The sequence below is a fragment of the Lemur catta genome, chromosome 1, assembly GCF_020740605.2.
Source record: "Lemur catta isolate mLemCat1 chromosome 1, mLemCat1.pri, whole genome shotgun sequence".
Taxonomy (NCBI): Eukaryota; Metazoa; Chordata; class Mammalia; order Primates; family Lemuridae; genus Lemur; species Lemur catta.
Window position 1 is genome coordinate 201,877,543 of NC_059128.1, and position 25,769 is coordinate 201,903,311.

The window sequence follows — 25,769 nt, forward strand, 5'->3', positions numbered from 1 at the left end:
ATATAGATGAAAGAAACAGAATATTTCTAGTATTTTGGAGGGGTTGTTTCTCACATTGCATATTGCTAAGGCATTTGTCCTTCTAACAATTAAGTACTTTAAATCCCTACATTTATGGAAATAGAAACTGAAGAAACTTCCAAATATTAATGAACTTCTTTTCCTACATTCTTTCTGAAACAATTATGAACTTATTAAACAATTCACTCATTTAATAAGCAAATACAGTAGTAATTGCAAATCTAAGGCACACATAGCTCACATATGTGTTAAAAAAAATTAACTTCAAGAAAAAAAATTTAAAACATGTTGCCAAATTTCCTGGGTAACACAAATAAGATTTCACATCACTGGCAGGTAAAAATTTGCTTGTTATTTATAACTTGAAATAGTTTTGTTTCTGTCTTTGACTAGCTCATCATTCTATTTGATGTATATTTCATATCCTTAGAAATATTAGGTTTCTTGTTTTCCAGACTAAATGACTGACACTTCTTTAGCCTTTTCCAGTAGACATATCTTCTAAATTTATTTATTTTTATACATTTTTTTCTCAGGTAGGAAAACATTGAAGTAATTCAATTTAGTTTCATCCATTCCTAGATATTGCTTAATGTTCCTTGTGCTATTGGATTCATACTCTTGTATAGTATTGTATAAATTCTTAGATTTGTAGATTGGAGTTTGAAACATGGACTTGTAATACCCATTATATTCACATATTAACTATCCTTTTGTGTTAATATGGAACATTTCATTTCTAACTCAATTTTTTTTTACTGTTTTTTTTAAAACATGCATTTAATGAAGAGCATAAAGGATGCCAATCTGAAGTGTAAAGATAACTAGACGTTTCATGTTTATGCCTGTGTGATCATCCCCCAGATTTAGATAGTCAACATTTTTAGCATCCCCCAAATTTCCAAACTCTTTTTGTATCTTATGCTTAAGGAAACCACCTGATTAGTTGACAGCATGCAGCTTGACTTCAGTGTTCACTACTGTACCTTTAGCGTAAAGCTAGAATATGGGAGGTGTTCAATAAAAGATTGTTTGAAAAAAACAAAAAGAAAAATTCTTTGCTTCATAATACTGAGAGAATTGTTTAGTTATTACAGTATATTTTCTTAAAGATTTCATTGCACTTCAGAAGAAGTAAAATGTCCAGTCACTACAAGCACCCACTAGAACACTTCCTCCTGTTTGTTAGCAAGACAGAAAACCTCTTAGCTTAGGAAAGATATCTGAGGGATTGTTGGGGGTGGGGTTGAGGAGTCAGCTCAGGGTTACCTAAACATGTTGAGTATGAGGCAGATTTAACCAGCACTCTCAATCCAAAACTTTCCTAGACTCCTACCTCTCTCAACTATTGCGCCTTTTCAATCAGTCTTGTTGACCTCGTAAATAATTCTCAATTATTTCCATTTTTTTCTATCTCAACTATCTCCACTATGGTCAAAACCAACATTAATTCTCACTAGGGTAATTATAGTCTCCTCCTAACTGATCTTAGCTTCCTCTCTTACAAATTCCCAGTCCATTTTCTGATATATTATGAATAAACTTTCAAAACCCCAAATCTCATCATGATGCTCTGTGTAAAACTTGTAGTGTTTCCTGTTGTAAATTTTTAAGATTTATATAAATGATAGCATACTCTATACATCTATTTTCATCTGGCTTGTTCCCAGTCATCATGTTTTGGGATCCAAGAGTTTTGATTGCTTATGGTTACATATTAAGATAAAGAGTATGAATTAAAAGGGCTTAAGAAAACCAGATGATACTGGTTCCTTCTGGAGAGGGATGGAGAGAGGGCAGTAGTACTGAAGGTGGTAAAGAAGACTCTAACTTTATTCATATTTTGTAATTTTAAAAGCAAAAGTATATACATATTAAAATGTCAATTTCAACATAAAAGTTACTACTTCTGGACCAAAAAAATATGAAAGAGAGAGAGAGAGAGAGAGAATACAGATACATACATATTCCTTCTTTATGCACTTCTGTATTTTTAAATTTTCTCAGTTTTTCAGAAATGCCCTGGGGGACAGTGAAACCTAACTTAAACTGCTCTTAAAGATAAGATATGTCTCATGCCCTAAAAGGTCCTAAATGAATCTCTAATTTTCTTTCACACCACTCCAGTCATGCCTGACCTCTTTTGTTTCCTCAAATACACCATATTCTTTCTTAATCTACTTCCTTCATATATTCAATTCCTTTGTTTAGAAGACTCTGGGAAGCTAAAGAATATTTGTCTTATCCTATAGTGCTAATGAGAGAGAAAATAAGTACATTAACTTTGGAGTAAAATTTATTGGAATGTGTGAAAATTAAAACTTTGAGTATTTTCTGACCCCAAATCTATTTCTTCACAGCAACCTTACAGAAACCTTCACACGTTTGCAAGTGGAGTTATGTACAAGGATATTTATGGAAGTTTTGATTATAATAGCATAATTTAGAATCAACCAAATATATTAAAAAACTATAAGAATTATGGAATACTTTGCAAAATCCAAAAAGAATAAGAGATCTCTGCAAACTTAAGTGAAAAGAACTTAAGGAATCTTCGCTGAGTGAAAATGAAATGCTATAGAGTATTGTGCATATTAACATATCATTTAAGTAAAAGAAAATGAAAAAGTAATATCACACAATTATTTAAAAAATTTGGATATATGAAAAGAATATAAAGTTTAGGAAAGATTATATTAATAAGAGTGCCTCTGGGTAGTGTAGGAGACCGAAATGTGGAACATGATCAAAATAACCTTTACCTCTATTTGCAATGTTCCTGCTTTTATAGTAAAAATAGATTCATGTATTTTATTTAAATAATGAAAAATTAAGAAAATTCCCTCCAAAGAGAAATATGGATTATTCTTCTATGTATTTCTTCATCTTTAATATTCTGATTTTATATTCTTTGTTCTTTGAATTATGTTTTAAGAACCACCTAAGTTTCACCATTTTCCAGTAATTAACCTACATATTTTATAAAAATTATAAAGTTTTTTCTTCTTTGAGTTATATATGTACATGTGTATGTGTATATATGCTTATATATATATATATATGTTGACATGTATGTTTGTTAATTTGGAAACTCAAAAGCAATGAAGAATTTTTAAAAGTCTATGGCATTATTTCGAAATACACTCTAATTGAAAGTGTTCAGTACAAAACTTAAGGATTTCAATCTCACTATTAAAGGGAATATTTCATCTTTTTGTTTTAATTCTCATTCATATTTTAACTAAATTATATATAACTGTAGTTTGTGTTCCAGCTAAAATCAGTATGATAAGTCAGATGACATTATTTTAACTTGCATGTTACTTATATCTCTGTTATCTAAAGGTAGGCTCACTGAATAACTTTTTTTCTCTACACATTATTATTAGGTCATTAAATATGAAATGTCCAATTTCAAATCAAAAGTTTAGTTTTATTATGTCTCAAACAAGAAACAGTAAAATTAATCAGCATATGTGCATAAATTATTGGCAAAGTTTTGCCATCTTAACGGTAGCTTATTTATGCCAGCAGTGAAGCCCAGACAGGGAGTAGCAATGAAATCGCCAAAGGCATTTTCCACAGCTTGGTGAGAATTGAATATATTTTCTTGCAACAAGTGGTCCAAAGTCTGAAAGAACTGGTAGTCAGTTGGTGCAAGGTATGGTGAACACAGTGGATGACAGAATTTCCAAGTCTAGCTTGTGTAGTTTGAGCAGTGTTGTTTGTGCAACATGTGGTCAAGCATTGTCTTGCAAGGTGATTGGCCTGTCTCTATTGACCAATCTTGGCTGCTTAATTGCAAGCATCCTCATCATTTTGTACAATTGGTTGCAGTAGATATCTGCTGTAATTGATGGACCAGGTTTCACGAAACTATAGTGGTTAATACCAGTGCTGGACTACCAAACAGACACCATTAGCTTTTTTTGATGAATATTCAGTTTTGGACTACGTTTCAGCACTTCATCTTTATCCACCCATTGGGCTGAATGCTTGTGATTGTCAAAAATCATCTATTTTTCATCATACATACCAATACAGTGTAGAAATGGTTTGCCTTTATGTCGTGACAGCAAAGAAAGGCAAGTGGGGAGACAATTTCTCTTCTGATGCTCATTTAATTCATGTGGAACCCATCTATCCAGTTTCTTTCTCATGCCTGTTTGTTTCAAATGGTCCAATAGTGTTGGAATAGTAACGTCAAACCTTGCTGCTAATTCACGTGTAGATTGAAATGGATTCACTGCCACTACAGCTTTTGGCTCATCATTATCCACGTTGGTCTCAGGTCACCCATGTGGCTCATTTTCAAGATTGAAATCACCAGAATGGAACTTCTCAAACCATCAGTGTACTGTGCGTTCATTAGCCACATCCTTTCCAAACACTTCATTGATGTTTCCAGATGTCTGCACAGCATTGATTCCACAATAGAACTATATGTGAACATAACACAAATTTTTGACTTACCCATGGTTTCACAAAAATTGCTCTAAAAAACAATTTGAAAGATAATCACAAGCCAAACCATGCATTTGAAAGAATGAGGATGTGCCTTCACAATAAAAATAAAACAAGAAGTGTCAAAATGAAATGTCAGAAATATCAACTGTCAAACTTAGTACTTAAGGGAACTGGACATTTCATATTTAATAACCTAAATATTTCTTCACTGAATTCTTCCCACCTCATATTACATAAATTGTTCAACATGTAAGATTAGCATAGAGTTCTATTTATAAAAGTTTGTTGTAGCTATATTTAAAATTTCTGTATGTTGCTCATTGATAACTAAAATGCAGATTTAGATTGTTGAAACTTTATATAATGCTATGACATTAGTTTGACATTGGTTAATATTTTTACAATTTCTTATTGCTTATGAAGAACTATTCAGTCTTAATTTATCATTAGATCAGTATAGGCTCTCTAGATATAATGTAGGATCTTATAAATCTAGCAGATTGTTGATATTTTTATTGAAGCTTGAAATAATTTTGAAATCTTTGAAAAGTTCAAATAAATCCTGAATGCCTTCAGAAAATAGTTAATGTCTTCTTTTGTATTGAAAAATGAATTCAACTTTAACATAGCACATTCTAAAAATAACTATGCAACTTTCATATGATTTATATTTTCTTTGAAGCCACCTTGCAAGTGTGTCACTCTAGTTCATTTTATACCAAAGGTACTATGAGAAAGTGAGCATAGACTGTCTTATTATCTGTTTGATTTGTGTATCTTAGTACACGTCACAAGTTGGGCATACAGCAGAAATTTTTATTTTTTTTCAGTGAGAACTTCAAAAGAAATGAAAAGAAGTGATAGCAGGACAACATGCACTACCACAAGGAGCAAAAGAAATTGGATTTTTTTCAGTTCTATTGGGCAGTTTATGGATAGTATTTGTCACTGGAGTAATATGGCTCTTTTATGGTGTACCTGTTCTTCTGTGGAGCTCAAAGCAGTTTATGAGCATTCTCATTAGTCCTTAAGCTTTGCTATAAGCTAAGTATTAGACAGCTTTTGTTCTCACTTTATGGCCTGGGAAACTGCCGTTTAAGGAATGTCATTGTGTGGGCATTTGCAAAGTGTTTAGAAAACAGCCAACAGGGTTAACTATAATGTGTGGACTATGACCAAGCAATACAAGTCAAACCTTTGTATGCAGAAGTGTTCCGTGTGAACAAGTCAGGACTTTTTACCTTACTTATAGAGATTTTAGCAATAATTGTCTAATGAAGCCAAATACTAAATATAGTTATTTAAAATATTCTGACTCTACTTTCAGGACAGTTTTCCCACTGAATCTGTGCTATTAATAAATATGACTCTTATTCTTTCACTCAGCCAGGATTGAAACCTTAATTGCGTGTTCTGTTACCTCATTGCCACTACTCTATTCAATGAGTTGCCAAGTCTTGACAATTTTCTTTTTCCAGGCTTTTCGCTTGGATATTTACCTTTCTGCATCCAGAAACATTCTAGCTCATGGATATATTATTTCTTGTTGAGAAACTGCAATAGCTTCTAACAGTATTGACATCAGGATCTTAATTTTGGAGTCTAAAAAAAAGTAGGCTTTAAGCTCACTTCTGTTGCTTATCAGCCATATGACTGAGCATCTCAAAGTTTCTACACTTTGGAGTTATTTCTATAAAATGGAGATAATAATAATTAGTTTGAAAAGTTGTAGCATCATATGTAAAGTGTAGCAATGGAATGGGAGGAGATAATATATGCCAAATACTAAGCTCTGAGCCTGGCACAAGTAGAATCTATTTTTCATTGTATTCTCTTTCCCAGTTTTGTTCTCTCTGCAAATCAGTCAGATTGATATTTCTAAACTCCACTTTCATGGTACCAATTCTCTGCTTAAAACCTTATGAAAGTGCTCTAGTACTGATTTAATATTCTCCACACTTCTTAATCTAATATAGGAAACCCACCACAATAAGGATTCTATAATTCTAGTCTTAATCAACAACATATGTGATAATCTCCAGTTAACCTTGGCTATTTGCCACTCCCTTTTCATACCTTTATTTTTTTACCACAGCTCATTTTGATTCTTTTGCCTGGAATCATCTCTCCTACAGTCCTTTTCATTTTAGTTTGAAATATATATTATATGAAAAATCCTGTCAAAGCCAAGATCATTCTATACCAGATGTAGCTAATGAGGAGAGTTCTATTAATTGGTTTTTAGGACTCTAGCCACTACTTTAAAAGCACCTCTTATTTTTCTACAAGGAAACAAGAAAACTTGCTTCATGGAGCCAGGGTCTGACATGCTGAACACTGACCATTCATGGGACACTGTTGTGACACTTACTCATTAGCAATATATTTTTTACCTCAGTTCTCTTCAGATATCTGTTCTTGTTTATTGGGTGTTCCTAGTCCCTTCAGGCCTGCTGAAGCCTTTTTGCCTTGTGGGTGCATTTCTTTCCTTGGTCAAGGACCTTGAAGTTTCTGGCCACTCTGTGCCCTTTTCATTAATTAAATCATTCCAATCACGAAGCTGGGTGTTTTGGATTTTCATATTGTCTCTCAGCTCTTCTGCTTTGCTCCCTGATCCTTTCCCCAGTTGCCACAAAAATACAATTAAATAGAGTTGCCAGACAGATTCTGTTCTTGCTCTGGAATAATTTCTTGGGCTTTTTTTCTTTCTTTTTCTAGCTATTTAAGATCCCACTCATTTCCTACCTCTTCTAAGAAACACTCACATTAGCAACTAAGAGTGACACAAAAGGGTCTTCAAATGAGCATCGGGTGTAATAGAACATCATTGGGCTGTTAGGAGGATGAACTGAAGATGCCAAAAAGAAAATTTAGACCAATGTAAACAATCTTTCTTTTTTTCAAGCTCCATTATCATGGAAAAGCTTTTAAAATATGACTGTGCATGGTGCTGTTCGAAGTCCTACACACAGGAACTAACAAAGACACCATTCCTATCCTTTAAGAACACCGTAGCTTATTAACAGGACCATTAGTACTCTGCTCAGCATGGCCGTGTCTCACTGTGCCATCACAGCCTTTGCTGTGACTTCAAAAAAGACTTATTATTTAGCGAAATAACCTTTTAATACACTAAAAAATATTTCCTTAGTAAAGAAATAGGTAAAGCATTACCTTAGACTTTTATCCTTGGTCTTTTTTTTTTTGAGAGGGATGTGAATTTGGGTCCCCTTTCATAATGTACTTTGAGGAAATATAACCCAAAAAAAGTTACCAAATTACTTTCACCACATTATAGAGCTTTGCTTTAAGAAAATGCTCCTGTGTATAGATTCAGAGGAAGAATTAATAATATAATATTTCTGACTGAACTTCTAGGTACAGATACAGACACTTTTCAATGATGACTCTGTGGCTTATTAACTGAGGGGATTTTTTCCATGCCAAGTGTTCAAAAATATCCATTTTTTTAAGTATATCTTCTTTCAATACCTACCATTCCTACAGCAAGAACCTATAGTGGTATTTTTTAGGTCACAATTCTATGTATGATTAATAGTAAAAATAATTTTAATAATATGGCAAGAAAAATGATAAACGAGGAAGAGAATTAACTAAAGTCTTTCATATTTCCCATTCTAAACATGAGGGACATTTCTGTAACAACAGTAGGACATTCACCTTGAATTTAGATATAAGCATGTAAATATAAAATGCCTCTGTAATATCAGGATGGAAAGATGTCTACTAAATTAATGTCAAGAATACATTGTACACATGATGAGTTTAAGGCCCCAAAAGAAGTGAAAAACTATCCCAGGGTCACTTCTTAGAGGCAAAGTCCAGGTATTGATCTCTGAACTCTAGGCCAGCATCCATTTCTTGTGCCAATGTGTTCAACAGAAAATACACAGGAAACTATGAAGAGCTGAGAAATATTTCATATGTGATAGCTCATTTATTCTAACATCTATATCAAGGAAGCAAGGGTTAATTATTTTCTACTTTTATTACCTAAAAAATAAGTAAATCCAGAAATAAAGTATTGGTCTTCTGTCTGTTCATTTAATCAGTCTCATAAAATAATGCAATGTGTTCTCACTACAATCTGGTATGAAGAATTTTATTGTAAATTAATGGTTGCATACTTTTACAACAAAAACAAAAACAAAACACATCCACACAGTTTATTTGCTGTCTTTTAAAAAATGCAAGCTACATTTTTTTTAAAACTAGAAATTTTGCACATCATTCCAACGTTTATACCCTTCAAGTCTGAGATGGGAAGCTTCTCAGGGGAATGCCTCTGAAGAGGATCACTCTGCTTATATTACATGTAATGTGCAGATGGCCAATTATTCCAGTTATGAATCTAGACTACTTCCCTCGAAGTAAAAATTAAACTAGATATTTTATCTGCCTTTCTGTTTGTTTTTCCTTATGATATAGTTTATGGTTGTCTCCAAATGTTCATGTTTTTGGAATGCTTTAGGGAATGAAATAGTCCTGGAGTACAAAAATGATGAAGATAAAAGACTAGAGACTTTAGAATTATATGGAATAGGAAATCAGTTCTCATATATCCAATTATTCCTCTGAAATAGAATTAAGAAAACATTTGTCAATATCTGAATATTACCATTGCTATTATAAATCAAAATTGTCACTTAAAATGACAAATGTATTAATATAAACTCGGAGATAAAACCCTACACCAAAGAAATTTCCTGTGTCTTAAGTAGAAAGGATTAGTCTACACGACATCTTTAGAAAACGTATTGTTAATGATTACCATGCTCTACCTGAAAACACAGGATAAAGCTTTGTTTTGAAGTAACTATGTCAATATGTGCTAAACTAATGGAAACCATTTAAAGTATGTATGAAAATATATATGCTCCTAATTCTGTAAATAATATCAATAATCAGTTCAATTATAGGACAAACCAGATTTCAACTAACATGTAAAGTAAGTACTATTTTTATGTCCTGTATAATGGCCAAAATCCAGCATAGTACCTTGCTTAACTGCACATTAATCAAAACTTTTTAATGCTGGGAGGCCGAGGTGAGAGGATTGCTTAAGGTTGGGAGTTCAAGATCAGCTTGAGTAAGAGCAAGACCTCATTTCTACTAAAAACAAAAAAAATTATCTGGGCATGGTTGTGCATACCTGTAGTCCCAGCTACTTGGGAGACTGAGGCAGAAGGATTGCTTGAGCCCAGGAGTTTGAGGTTACAGTGAGCTATGATGATGCCACTGCACGCTAGTGGGGCGGCAGACCAAGACCCTGTCTCAAAAAAAAAAAAAAAAAGAAAGAAACTTTTTCATGTAACAGTAAAAATTCTTTCATTGAATGTTTATATAGTGTAGAACAAATTCCAAGGCTGCAGAGGCACAATTTTACACATATTTAAGCATATTTGGTTGCAGGAAGAGAATGATAGTAATTTATGTATTATGGTCCTTTGTCCCCAAATAATTTCACTTTACCAATATAAATCTTCAGTCTTTATCTATAAACATAAAAGAAAGATATTTTTAATCATGGGGAAAGTTGTCTAACTCTTCTGAAGCCTGTGTCATGTTCATAATCAATATCTATGAATGAATTAATTGGAAAGGGAAAGCCCAAGTTAATATTCATAAAGATTTTTCCTGTTCTACTTGTTTCAAATAAAATTATACTCTGCACATCCTTTTGATATTAGAATATACATTTATTTAGCTTTGGAAATGAGTACGTTACTTTCTACTCCCTTTAATGTAGATGTAAACATGACTTTTTTAGAACACATTAGTTAAGTACAAAAATGTTATGATATTTACTAGGGAACATGGCAGGATGCTTTTGCTTAAGAGTGGACCAATGAAATGAGAAGATGTCTTCATCTCTGTCTTCATTTTTATTATTTTGTGATTTTAAATTTTATATCATAAGTCATGGGTTTTACGCTTATGACTAGACAGAGCAAAACTATTTATTTAATCATTGGTATGTTCATTCATCAAAAAAATTTGACTGAGCCCCTACGTTTTACTCTGAGAAGAATGAACAGCACAAAGTGTGTTTAAGTGTTAAGTTTTCATTTTGAATAGTAACCTAAACAACACACTGTTGGAAGATGGTGATATTTATTAATGTAACCAATAGGCTGTAAGACACTGCAATAATAAAGGATCAGCTGCATTCACAAGGACAACAAAATGACTAGCCAATTTAGTGTACTGGTCATTTCAGGAAAATAACTGTAAATTTAGTGGACTAGCATAAAAATGAAAAAACATTTGTGCCAGTTATTTAATGGTCTGATTTCTGTCAAAGTGGCAGTCCTCTGGAGAAAGTCAAGTCAAATATTCTGGGATAATATCACTGCTATCAACTTGCTCATTTGATATTCAGGTCTTTTTCATAAAAGTGCAACACAAAATGTATTTTAAAATATCTGCTTTTTCAGCTCTCTGATTGTTTGGTTCTCCAGTAATTGGGCAGTATTTACGCTTTTAGTTTGTCAGTCTTTTATGGTAATGAGTTATAATAGTTGAAAACAAAAAAAATAAATCAATTAGCTTTTGTAATATATATTCAGGGCTGAAATAAAGTATTATACATTCAATCTTTATCTTTTAATCACAAAATTTATTTTTCAGGAAAAGAGAAAAAAACAAAACAAAATGGTCTCAGTCCATTTTATCCTTGTTATTTAAAAATAGCTTTTGAGCAGAGGGGTTACCTATTTTGAAGGGGTCTCTCTGAGAGAACTATTGATCTGAAATTTATTGATTCAGTTAAAGGTTTGTCATTTTTAATTTTGGAGAAGGTGAACAAATGCAGTTTTGATATTTTTATCCCACTTTTTATGTCTTTACTGCTGTGAAAATTATGTAAATTGTGCTGGAAAAATATACAGTCGGCCTTCCATACCCATGAATTCCATATCCATGGATTCAACTAACTGTGGATATTCAGAAAAAAATTCCACAAACTTCCATAAAGTAAAACTGGAATGTGCCTTGCAGCAAGTACTATGTTGAATCTATGCAAATGAAATGATGTGTAGGCATTATATTAGGTATTATAAGTAATCTAGAGATGATTTAAAGGATATAGGAGGATGTATGTAGATTATATGCAAATACTAGGCCATTTTATATAAGGGACACGAACCTACACATGAGTGTGTGCAGATTTTGTTATTGGTGGGAGCTCCTGGAACCAATCTCCAGCAGATACAGAGAGAGACGATTGCATAATGATTTAGGCCAGTTCTTATGTAACGTATACATGAATCACCTGGGGATCTTGTTAGACCGCAGGTGCTGATTCAGAAGGTCTGAGGTGGGGCCTACGATTCTGCATTTCTAATGAGTTCCCAGATCATGCACTTGCCACTTGTTCAAGGACTGCACGTTAAATAGGAAGGATCTATGATCTATGCTTACATTGAGTAGCAAGGGTCTCATGTTTACACACACACACACACACACACACACACACACACACACACAGAGTCAGATGTAGAGGGTTGAGTTATATGTACCCCTAAATTCGGAAGTTGTACTATTCTCCTCAACTGTGGCACATCATCATCGATCCACACAAGGCCCTTCTTTTATTTAACCTGCACATTCTTTACCTTATCTAACCTCTTAGTGCCTTAATCCTGAGGCTACCAGTATCTGAGATTTCTATTCAATGAAGGTTTCTCTTCCCCAGTACTGTTTTAGGTAATTGGCACTTGTATACACTGACTTTTCAATTGTGTTTAAAAGTATTCCGTCTTATCACAAAATAAATTAATTAAAAAGTGCTGGCAATTAATACAGCATTCATATTTTATTTATATACATGACCAGATGTGATTGAAATGAGCAACAGTTTGACAAAGCATAATGTAAAATTAAGTATGCACAATTAGAAAGGATTATCCTTATTTTTAACTTCATTTTTTCTAAATTTTATCCACTGTAATTCAGGCTCTAGGTCTCTGAGCTACTATACTATTTTTATTTCAGTAACTTAGCATAAGGAAGATCCTTTAGTGTCACCTTAGTCATTCAAAAATAGTAGAGGGAATAACAATATTATCATAGTGAAATTATTTGTTACGTTTTAAACAGTGAGTCAATGATAGAAACAGTCTTAAGACTCTGTGTATCCAATTTCCTCATTATACTGTATGTATGGGGTATTATACCTGGGATTGAACTATTGATGTAATAAATCTATTTGAGTCTTTATCTGGATTCCAAAGAGTACATAAAATGAAGAGAGAATTAGCTATCTAATAAAATAAAAGTTGGTGTCAATCAGTCTTTATTGAACATAAACAATGTACAGTACAGGATATAAATGCTGCAGCAATCTAAAAGTTAGAATGCTAAAATGTAATGTCACAGTTTTTTCTGTATGGTATTCTTTGTAATCAAGGCACATAATCCACCCGATTTCCATCTCATATCTAATAGATTCTTATAATTCATAAAGGTGTTTTAAAATATCACTGAATAAAAATGATACACATGTTTGGTTTTATTCAAAGCCTCATAATAATGTAAGAAAATGAAATTCTTTGCTCAGCTCTTTTTCAATAGATGGGTTTTAAAAAAAACAAAAAAACACCCCACTTCTGTCTATAATTAAATCTTTGTGTCCTGTAAAGTCCTGCTTTTAGTATCTGCTCTCAGAAGTGAACTGTTTGTCAAATTTCCATTAAGCTGAAGGTGAAAAATTAGTGAACCACTTACTTCAGATTTTTCAAAACTAATGCAAGTCTGTTAGTCATGCAGCACAAAAAATCAAAGATTTGGGCATGTTCAATTATGGTTTAGGGTTCACTGATATTTAACTATTAAATGCATTGTTTCACATGCTTTATAGAGCATTCTAGAGAAAAATGAAATATCATTATTGATTTTTTATTAACAGATAAATACACCTTGAAGATGATTTTATTTATTGAAATACTGTTTTTAATCTACAAAAGATAATTTTAGAGCAAGGTTAATCAGTGAATTGATGGAGATAGATGGGTTTTGAAAGTTCATTTAATATATCTTCTGGGGGAGGGTAGTAGTTAGCTGGGGAGAAGGCATAATTGTTTAGCAAACATAGAATTATAACTGACACCTCAGTTGTACCCTTGCTCCATTTTGTAGGCATTCAGAAAGCCAGTAAGACAGAGGCATTGGGAGTATTTTTCAAACAATTGTTGATTCTTTTTGTTTTTCCCTTAATTATTGAGCTCCTGTTATGTTTCTGACAATGAGCTAGGCATTGTGTAACACATAATGATATAGATGACTTGGTCCTTGTCTTTGAAGAATTTAGAGTTTAGAGGGGGAAAACAAAGTGCTTTTACATAGTGAGAATGTTAATTAAAAGTGGCAATCATTGCAAAAAGGGTGCAGGTATATCCCATAGAGCTGAGAGTGTCAGAGAAAGCTTCATGTACAAAGTGACTTATGTGTTGGGCTTTGAAGGAAGTGTATACTTTAGACATGTGATATATGAGAAGAACAAGCAAAGTGGAAGGAATGGCTTAGGCAAAAACATGGAGGATGTAAATCAGAGTATGTAAGAAGACAGCTTAAGTTTTAGCAAACAATGTATGAGGAAGAATGATAGGAAATAATGTTGGAAATTCAAGGTTTGAAAATGTGAAAGACCTTAATGACAAGCTAAAGAGTTAATTAGTTGAATTGGGAGGAGGCGAAATCATACAGCATTTTAAGAATTTTCACTTTGTACTGGAAATGTGTTAGTACCCAACATTCATGAAACCTTCAAAGTAACAGACTACACATTGCACATCAATACTATTTCATTTTCCCATGCACACTAAAAGCTCCAAAGGTAATGACTGAGGGAGAAAATACATGCTGGGAAAAACAGACGGCCATCCCATGGCTTCCCATCCAGTGTGCCCAGGCATTGTCTTGTTAGAGCCGGTTCCCCTCGGCCCCAGGAACAGAAAGACAGAGTCACTGAGGCTGCAAAAAGGCAAAGGAGTTTTATTGACTAGCTCGAGCTAGGGTCCAAGCCCCGAGCAGCAATGCAGTGGTCTCTTTCCATGGGCAGGGACCCCGCGCAGTGGGGGCGCATGTCTTTTATACTTTTCAGCAGATTACATGCATGGGGCATGCCATCCCCCCTCCCTCCCTTAATTCATTTGCTCCTTCAAAAGTGGCTGATTGTCTTGGCTCCTGATTGGTTGGTTTTCAAGCTGCGGGACTGGCTTTTGATTGGTTGGTTTTTAAGTTGCGGGACAGGCTTCTGATTATGCCTTGCCCTTCTTATCTGGTTAATTGGTTGGAGGGCCCCGGACTCTCCAGCCCTTTATCAGGAAGTAACTTGTGGTTATCTCCCCGGGGCCTGTCATGTCCTAGGCCAGCAAGCCATATTTACAGAAGCAATTAGCATCCATTAGAATCAAAGAGAGCACACTTTTTTTTTTTCTCTTTTTTTAAAACAATTCCCGTTCTTCAGTCTATGCTTTCAGACATGAATCTCTATGGTCTAAGGTGCAGCCTGGATCAGTAGGAGATAGGACTGGTCACTTTTGGCTAAGAGCAGCCCCATTGTGGTCTGCAGAAAATTTTCTTCAGTTTATACCAGCAGGCTATATGACTATTACCATCCGCTATGTGGGCATGTCTGTCACTGTGCAGTCTCACAGAGCCCCCTCTCATAAGGATCCCACACTTGATTTAATGCTGTGCTATTGCTATATTGAAATTTCATACTTTTTGAACAAGATCTTCCATGTTGTCATTTAGCTCTGTGCCCTGCAAATCATATGGCCAGTCTTGGTACCATGACATGAAAATGGTTGGGAAGCAATGAACTACATTGTATTCAGAATGCACTGTCATATATATCTATATAAAGATACAAAATTATCTCTATAATTCATTATGAAATTATGATACCAACACTGTGTTTATATAACAAAACAGATTCTGAGCTTAAATCTTTATTATTTTTTCTTCAAGGCCATGACTTCCATGGTTGCCACAGGCCTAAGCTAAATATAATTTTATAGTCTTATGGTTTTCCAGATGATAAATTAAGGAAACACTTCTATAACATATTTTCTCATTATAATCTTCCTCCTGTAGCCTGGATACTAGTATCACTGAGCTCTGCAACCCCTGAGGTCCTATCAAATTAAATTCTAAGAAAACCGTTAGCAATTATTTTCCCTAATAAAAGTTCTGAAAAATATAGCACTGCATTTGAAAACATTATTGGCTGCCTGATAGGGTCATTCCATTGTATATTTTCTTTTCTGAGTCAGTAAAAATATATAAACTGAATAAGTACCTTTTTAATTATTTCCTTAAGCACAATTTAGTGTATTCTCTCCATCCTCTTTACTCAATGAATACTTGTGTATTTTTCTTTTACTTGTTTTATCATAATTGTTTTCTCTCCTTATTCTTATTTAATTTTTGTTTTTCAAAGTTATAGATGAATGTAGTTCATTTAAATAGTCAAATATTTAAATGAGGCTTAATTTATAGAAATGTCACCTTCTCCCATCTGTCCCTATACCTCCACTTCCCTCTCTTTATCTTTCCAGGACAAACAATTGATTTTAACATCTTTAGTTGCCTACTTTTTTATATTTACCTCCCTGTCTCTCAGTAACATGTTTGAGTTTACTTCGCCATTTTTCAGTTTTATCCATTATATTGACTTACTATTCTAAAAGGTAAAGATTTAACTTTCACAAATCTCTATGTATACCACTGCCTGATTCATGCCCTTTTCTTTTTTCCTAAACAAATCAATTTTTTGTTAAGTCAGCAGTCATTATTTATATTCTTATGATTATGTAAATATTCACATTGTTTGGTGATTACATTTATCTCTTGCACAGTTTTGATCCCTTTATGCTACTAATCGTCTCACTTTATAAATTTCTGTGTATCTAGAAACTCTTCAGGTCCTAACTCTCTGATCTTACTGTAAATATTCTCTCAATATATTAGTATGCATCTGATATTCCCATGAATTTTGTCTTCCTGGAGACCACCCTCCTGAGCCTGCTGACCTCCTGCTTTCACCCTCACTAGTCTGCTGCACAGGGGCCGCCCTAGGACTGCCCTTGGCTGAGATCTGCTACTTAACAATGGCAAAATTAAGTTGATTTGAAGTTCAGTATACGGGTGGGATTTATTGATTGATGGATTTTAATGTAGGATGTCTTGAGTGAGGTGTTCTATTGATAGACCTGATTGTCAGTCATTTTAGATATTTTTCTATTGATCTCATCGTATCTGCTGCCCGTGAATCTTCAATTGCCCTACCTGGAGGGAAGGATTCTGGGCACCCAGAGGGTAAACATCTGAAGAGTGTTGGCACTCATAACACCATCCTGTTTTAAGTATGATACGTTTCTGTGCATCTGGTATCTCCCTGTTCAGTGCCTCACTTTAAGTTTTCTGCTGGAATGAGGAAGGAACAGGCACCCATGTTGTCTGGGTGTAGGGCTCAGGAGGACAGACCCCTTCACAATCAGAATTTCCTCAAATCCTCCTGTTTCCAACCTCATCTTCACCCCCACTTTAATAGGTAGTGGTATTGACAATTCCTATGCCTTTCTGGGTTCTGTCATACAAACTGTGTTGCTTTCCAACTTCTCCACTGTGGACTTAGGTTTTGGTCTCCTCAGGTCTAGTAAATCATCTGAAATTTACTTGCCTGCTTTCCAAGTTCTAGAATCTTTATTATTGTCTATCTCTTGGCCCCTGTGCATTTTTTTTTTATTCCTTTGTTGTCATTTTAGTGAAGTTTTATGGGACAATGAAGGTAAGTGGATGTGTACAATCTGCCATCTTTTACTAGGGTATACAATTGTATTTGGACTAAATTTTTATGAAGTACTTCAAATCATTTTTAATAAATAGTGTACAACTAAGGAGTAAATAAATGAATGAGTATAAACTTGCCATTCACAATTTAAATATTTATTACGGAGAACTTCTCTTCCAGTGTTTTAAATTTCTGTTTAATGATTCTCTTGCTTTCACTTTTGAATGCAGATGGAAGCTTTCGACAAAGCCGATCGAACCTCACCTCTCTGTTAGTGCAGCCCATCTCTGCATCCCTCGTGGCAACGCTGATCTCTTCAGTGAAAACTAGAACCAAAAGTGATGTCTGTAGCCCTCTAGAACTTCCAAATAATGGTAAAGTATTTAATGTCTTGCTGTATGTCTTACAGTTTTTGAAAAGACCATGATCATTTTTAATCTTTCAAATTGACATGTTTAAAATTATTCTTTTCAAAATCATTGACTTTTGATGAGGTGAACATTTATTATCTTCTATGGCTCTTTAATGACATTTTTGGAAAGAAAGTTTGATAAAGACTGAAAGATGACCAAACAAGAGATTAAAAAAAGAAAAAAAGCATTTTGAACTGCTACAAAGAAAAGTAGCTTTACAAATAAAGCATTTTGTACATTCATGAAAATCTGCTTAACATAGCTTCCTGGTTTCAGCTTCAGTAGTCTCGTTGCCTGCCAAGATTCAGTGGATAGCAGACAGCTATCTGGGGTATGAAGTCTTTTAGTATAAAGCATTAAAGCCTAATTCCTGCAATTGACTAAAAAATCCCTCTGTCTATACGCATCATCGCCCGAGAGATGCTTCTCGTACTGCAGCACAGTTTGTCAGGCCTTGTTGGACCACATAAGATCAAACTGGGGTAGTTAAGCTACCTGTGGTGGGATGAAAGCCACAGGATGCATCTTATTCCTGCCTCCAGCCTCGGCATTAGAGTTCTAAACCAGAGACTCTACATTTTGTTAAATTTGTTTCTAGTTGCTGTGAACTACAACTCAAGGGCTCTGTTTTTTTGTGTCGAGACTTGAGGGCTCAACTAGTAGTGTTTTATCTCATCTCCTTTTCTCCTGACAACAAAAGCATACTAAAAAAAAATATATTCTGAAGAAGTCTTTTAAAAAATCTGAATACATTCAGGATTGCTCTGCTAGGAACATATGTTTTTCAAAATCCTGTAGACTGGGAGCCTCCTAAACTGATTAACAATTGAACAATGTGGGAAATACAGAGAACAATGATAAGCCAGCATCCTCAAAACAGGAATGAAGAGGCCCTTGAGCAGCCTTTTGCTTTATTTTGCTTTTTTTTCTGTCATTTATTCTGAGCCCCATATATGTAAACAACATCACAGTATTACTTTAGTTATAAGAAAGCACTGGACTTGTAAAAGACCAGATTTAAGCCCAAATTTAATCAATTAATTTGTTCAATACATATTCATAGCCCCTAATGCATTCCAGTTGCTGTCCTGCCCTCAGCGAGCTGACAGTCTCCATGCTAGCTCCATAGCCACTCATATGTCACCTGCCCACTGGAAGCCTCTATTTCTGCATCTATAAAAAATAACTATCCCTCTGTCATCTCAAGAAGTTGTATCACTACTTTTGTGTACTGTACAATGTTACATGAATATTAACGAGTATCTTCCTTGTCAAATAACCATGTCAATATCCTTCCCTATATGCACAATAATGTCTTAGGAAAGCAAAATGACACTCTCTAGGTATATGTCCATAAAAAATTAACAACATGTATGAAATCTAGATGAAAAGTTGCAATATGTACTGAAACCTCTTTGCAACTCCCTTGTTAAAGAAGTAATGAAATAGGCTTGCTTTCTAAGGAATTATGCTATATCAGGATTTTCTCATGAATATAGTATTATTGTTTTAGAAAAATTCAGACAGAAACATTTAAATTACTGAAAAGACATTTCATGTTATAATGAGTATAAGTTCTTCATTTTAAAAAATGCAGGCTATTACATTTATATTTTCCACATATTAATTGTCTCAATGAGTAATCAAACAAATCTTAAATGTAGGATAATGACCCTTTACCCCAATGTTTTAGACAATAATGCTTATGATTCACTTGCAATAATTGACTTTTACGTTTTCTCAAAAACACTTGGAAACATGCATTAGTTGCTCACAATGATGTATATCAGGATAGAAAGTAAAAAGGATACTGAACGAGGTGGTGTAATTTCAATCATAAGAGCAACACTGATAGTTTATGGATTAAAAAAATTCAAAGCATATTATAATTATATCTTATTGTTGAATTTTCTTAGTCCTGAGCTTTAGTGTAGGAAAGTCTTTACCCAACAAGTTTGGACAAGAGTACATTAAGAATAAATGTGCAAATCAGTTAATTACTTATCTTACTCATTTAATGCCATATATATATATATACACTGAATCAGAATTCTCTAAAATGTAGAGGAATTTGGCTGCTAAAATTTAAGAGACTACATTTAACACCTGTAGTGTTAAAGACAGTCCTGGCTCAAAGTTCAGAAATTGAATCTTGGTAATGTTTGATCAGAGCTGAATCATCCTCGAAGCAATCATCATAGTATGGTTGATGTGATATGTCAATAGGTTTGAGCCAATCAGGATCTACTTGTAGAGCTTGGGATCTGGTCAAACCTACTCATAAAATATTGCTGAGAAATGTTAGCAACAGTTCAAAAAGGAGAAGGGACAAGTAGATGTTGTGAAAGCACATGTAGTTCAAGGATGATCCAAGTCTGGCCTAGCAGGAAAAAGACTCAAGTTTTAAACTTTGAGCAATGACTCTCTTTGGCACTAGAGGTGAACAAGAAAGCATGTGGCTCTGGGATCTTTTAATAACCATCCTGGGACCATGAGACTATTTCCTACCTGACAATGAAGCCAACACAGGAAGCGTTAGGTGAGTAAAGGGGAGAGATAGAGATAAATAGAGACAGAGAGTAAGAGAGAGAGAGACCCTTGTCCACATCATTTGAGCCCTAAATAAAGCCTTCTCTGAAGCCAGATCTATTGAACTGTCTATACATGAGCCAATATATTGGTTCTTTTGTTTCAGCCAATTTATGTTTCGTTTTCAGTTATTTGTAATCGAAAGCTATCTAACTTATAAACTTCTAAACTAAACAAGGGAATTAAATGTCTGCATTCATGAAATAGGGTCAGCAAAGTAAAGTGACAAGAAGAGCATTTATAAGGACAGCCCTGAGAAAACTAAGAAAATTGTATGAGGAAGGGAAAAAGAATCAGGAGAAGAGGACTTGTCTAAATAAATATTAATAGATTGTTCACGTTGATTCATTACTTGAATACTAACTCCATTTCATTTCTCATGGGGTCTTACCCCATTGATCCAATGTAATGTCAATCTTTGTCTTTGAGGTTCAGTCAAAACATAGAAATCTGAATTTTCAAATATCAATCTAAGCCTGTGGTTAAAATTTACAAATATATTGGGGAAAAAAGGAGAGGAGAAAATGTAAAAGCCATCAATATAATTTAGGGTAAAAAATATAAATGAATCAAATTAAGAAGAAATATTTTAATATGTCTGATGAATTACTTTGAAAAAAATGACTTTCTGTTCACAAAACTTATCATCAGTGATAAGTTCATATGTAAGTAAACTTGAAATATGTCTCTTTAAATAGATATGCTGTATATTTTTATTATATCCTTATTCAAAAATTTACATATTATTTGAATAAAATTAGTTTTATTAGAATAGTATGAGATCTAACTGATAATCTTCTTTATAATTTTCACATATTTCAACTGTATTGTGAAGATCTATCTTTCTAATTTTTAGTAGCTGCTTATAGCAATGCATTATTAGCATTTCTTGAGTAGAGATTTAAACACATGTATTGAACATATTATTCACAGTGTGGTAATATAAAATTTATTAAAAAATAGTGCATTTTAGCTTCCTAATAAATATACATTAATAAGAAATGTTAGTACAGTTGAATTCAACATTATTTTTTGTTACAGATGAAGCTATCTGTTCAGAATAGCCACAAAGTTTCTACATGTGAGAAGATCGAAGAGTACACTATGCTATTATGGTCACATAATGTCTTGAGATTATCTTATCTATCTATCTGCCTGCCTGTCTGTCTGTCTATATATCCATTTACCTCCCTATCTATCTCAGTAGACAATGGAGTGGTGTGGATCTGATATGACATAGCTTTCTTTAAGTCCCAATGTAACAAGTGATAAGCCTTTTTGGCCATAGCAAAAGAATTTTTTAGCATGCCTAAAAAACAATTAAAAACTGCAAATTTGTTTTAGAGCAAAATGGGCTTTAATAACTTTCAGCCACCAACATAGGGGAAATGTCCAGAAAAAATGAGGAAATTTTAAATTTGTGCAGACAATTTATATATGGCATGCATATAGATTTGGTAACTACTCTTTTTCTGAAAAAAATCAGTGAGCTAGAAAACTTTAGACAAGACTAACACGTGCTAACAAATGCAAGCTATGTGTTAAGAGTTACTATACTGTGCAATGATGACACCTCAATTTTATGGCTCTTCAAGCAGCCAGTTACACAGTGAACCTAGGAGTCTGAGCTGGAAGCTGATAACAGAGTAATCTGTAGAACTAAAGATCAGCATTCATGAGCTGCCAGTCTGAAGTCCTTGGACAAAAGGGAAGAGAGCTTCAGAATTCACTTTGAAGGACTGTTCATCAAGGATTTTAAGCAGAGTGAACATAGGTGGGAAATCTATTGTCCAAAGTCCACAGAAAGTAGAGTCAATTCTCTGTTTCCTGGGGAGTGCAGATTGGGCTTACAGAGGGTGACACAGATCTGTCATTCACCCAGAACTTCTCAAGTTTCCAGCTTTCTGTCTCAACAGTTTGATTTTTAGAAAAGATTCCGCTTAGATTTGGCTTAGAGGTTTTGTTTGTTTGCTAAAAGACCTAAAGGCAACCTTAGATGTACACTTTTAAGCAAAATTACTTTAACAAGTATTTTCTCATTTTTGAATGTTTCTCATCAATTTTTATAGCTTTTTATATTCTTATATTGTTTTTCAAATACCTGTCACTCCTTATAAATTACAGAAACTGCAGCTAAACTTTGGAGTTTATATGTGATAAAATCCATTAGCGCATACCCTATGTTTATATTTTTATGATCTGTTTTTCACAATGGGCCAACTTTGTCATTTACTAACCAAGAAACTGCCAGAGATTCCTCAATGCCTTTCTGGTTCTATATCCTGCTATTCCCTCCATGTATCCAGTATTTTTCCATATTATTCTATTCAGTATTATCCAACTATGTCTTACATATCTGTGTCTCGAAGTCATAAAGGCCCAGTATCATCTAAATTCTTTAAGCTCAGTGAAAATTCCTTCTCCTCCATAAAAATCCATTTAGAATTGTACTGAGGTTGGAAGGAGTCTCTCTTTGTGACTCTCTCTGCCATACTACTTGTTATTATGATGTGATATTCTTCTCAAGTAGAGCATGAGCAACTTGGATTTTCATTAGAATATGTTGTTTCCTCTATATTTCTGTGTGATTTCAATTTTTAATATCTTCCTTATGATCCAGGGTATGATCTGTGGTCCACGAGCATTTAAAAAGCATGTGTGATACATAGTTGTCCATTCTATGTATGTTCATGTAGACTAAGTTTTTTAATCAGGTTGTTCAAATGTTCTACATCATATTAGTGTTAAAATTTACCAATGTGAGTATGATTTGTCAATTTTACTTTTCAGTTCTGTTCACTTTTTTTAATTTCAAAATATCAAGGGGGTACAAATATTTTTGTTACTTGGATATCTTGTGTAATTCTGAAGCCAGGGTTTTTGTTCTGCCCGTCACCAGAATAGTGTTCATTGTATGCAGTAGGCAAGTTTTTATCCCTCAGCTCCCTTCCCACCTTCCCCTCTTTTTGGTTTCCAGTATCCTTTATATCTCTTTGTGCCCATGTGTACCCATTGTTTAGCTCCCACTTATTAGTGAGAACATATGGCGTTTGATTTTCCATTCTTGATATACTTCACTTAGGATAATGGTCTCCATTTCCATCCAAGTTCCTGCAAACAACATTATCTCATTGTTTTTTTATGACTGAATATCACTCCATGGGATATATATACACAGCACATTTTCTTTATCCACTGGTGAATTGATGGGCACTTAGGTTGATTCTGCATCTTTGCAATTGTGAATTGTGCTGCAATAAACATTAGAGTGAAGGTGTCTTTTTTTTTTGTAAAATAACTTCTTTTCCTTAGGGTAGATACCCAGCAGTGGGATTGCTGGATTGAATGGTTGGTCTATATATATTTCTTCGAGGAATCTTCATACTGTTTTCCATAGAGGTTGTACTAATTTGCAGCCCCCCCCCAACAGTGTATAAGCAGGCTGCTTCTAGTGTGCCATCGTGGTCCCCACCTCTCAGATTTTGCTTTATATATTTTCAGATCATTTTTTATGTGTTTACAAATTCAACTATATCATATCTTCCTGGTTAGCTCAACCCTGTATATGAAGTGATATTCTTTATGTCTAGTAATGCTTATTTTAACTTTCATTTGGCCTGATATTAATTTAGCTACTCTAGCTTTTTTTCCATTAGTATCTTTATGCTATATCTTCCTTGCTCTCAACCTTCCTGTATTGTTCTCTTTTATATATGTATCATTAGTAGCAAATAATTTGCATTTTAAATACAATCTGATCATCTTTTAACTAGAACATTTGGCCCATTACATTTAATGTGATCATTATGTATTTATGCTTATTTTTCATCTTAATTAGTGTTTCCTCTGGGTGCTACATATTATGTTTTCCCTATTCTTAATTTTACTCTTTAGATTTTTTGTCATTATATTTTTCTCCTCTACTCCTTAGAAGTTATAAATTTTTTGTTTGTATCATTTTGGAGTTATTCTAGATATTCCAATTTCTTAGGGATCCCCTGTTCTTGCTCTGCTTAATGCCAGGAAACTCTCTTTGCAGTCTCTTGGAAGGGAATGGGAGTGAAGTCCCTTAGAATTCCTACTTTAAAGAGGAAGAGTCCTTTTATAAAACCACATTCTTCTTTCCAATTTGGGCAGGCTGGGGACTTTGTCTTCTGACCTTTGAATTACATGAGGCCATAAAGATTAAAAGATTGTCCAACTTTGGAAAATATCCTCAGTTTGAAAACAGACTTACTGTTTTACTTATCTGGGTTCCCAGAACAACTTAAATTTTGACCTAATAATTCCTTAATTTTTTGCTACTTCTTAGACGCTGTTCACAAGATTTGTTTTGTATTAACAACTACCCCTAAAACAGATGTAGAAATTGTTACTACCTATAAACCTGAAGGGGCAAGAAGAGAGAGTAGTTATAGGAACTGGTAAGTATTTTAGCCGTGAGAGAGAAGCTATGGTTGTCAGTCAAGGACAGTCATTGTCAGGAAATAAATAGCCAGGGAGAGTGATGGAGAATAAATACTTCAATCCTTCACTTCCACAACCTGCTGGTTACTAGTTGATGCCCTCCATTGGCTAAATTTAACTTAAGGCCAAAGAATAAAAGAGCCATGTAGATGAAGTCCATAGAGGTCCTTCTGGGGCAGAGATGGGTGAAAAGTGGAAAATAGATCTGAATGGACAAATGAAAAATATGCAGCATAGATAATGTTGCAGGTGATAAGTCTTCTGACTAATTTCATGATTTGTGATTTATGGAAGAGTTTGGTAAAAAAAAAAATGGGGAAATCAATTGCCAGTTTTCACCCTTACAAATGATACAAAGAGGAAAAGTTATTTTTTTCTGGGATTCATATTCATCAAAATATCTTTCTATTTAGATAATTTTACTAATTAAAAAGAATAAAATTTAATTAAACTTTACTTGTTTTTCCAAATACATGCAAGCTCACATGAGTACATCCACATATAGATGTGAATTTGTATGTGTTTGTATTCGAGAGGCAGGGGATAGCTACTATTGCCTTAAAAGTGTGCGATTTATAATGGCATAGAATCTAGAAGCAGTTCATACTCAGATTTGCAGGCAAATAGTTGGCATTTATGAGAGGCATTAGCAGATTCCAGAGTCCCAATTATCCTAACTGTGATCCTAAAGCAGATTCTAGTCCCTATGAGGTGTAGAAAAATTAGAGGAAAAAAACTACTTAAAACAACTCTATCAAATTAACTAAGTCAAAAATGAAAAACAGAATTAAAAGGAATGAACAAAGCCTACAAGAAATGTGGGATTATGTAAAACAGCCAAATATAAGAATCATAGGTATCCCTAAGGATGAAGAAGAAAACACACAAGGGCTGGAAAACCTATTTAAGGGAGTAATTGAGGAAAACTTTTCTGGTCTTCCTGGAGATTTAGACATCCAACTACAAGAAGCTCAATGAACACATGGGAAATC

General features: G+C 34.0%; 1 protein-coding gene across 5 annotated transcripts in view; it reads left to right on the plus strand.

Moving 5' to 3' along the window:
• The window catches only part of NAALADL2 (N-acetylated alpha-linked acidic dipeptidase like 2), an 887,154-nt gene that overhangs the window by 537,715 nt on the left and 323,670 nt on the right, over positions 1-25,769 (plus strand). For all 5 annotated transcript variants that reach the window (XM_045539692.1, XM_045539695.1, XM_045539696.1 and 2 more), the window contains exon 6: positions 17,539-17,682. In XM_045539692.1, coding sequence (XP_045395648.1) covers positions 17,539-17,682 — 144 coding nt within the window. The remainder of the gene's footprint in view (positions 1-17,538; positions 17,683-25,769) is intronic.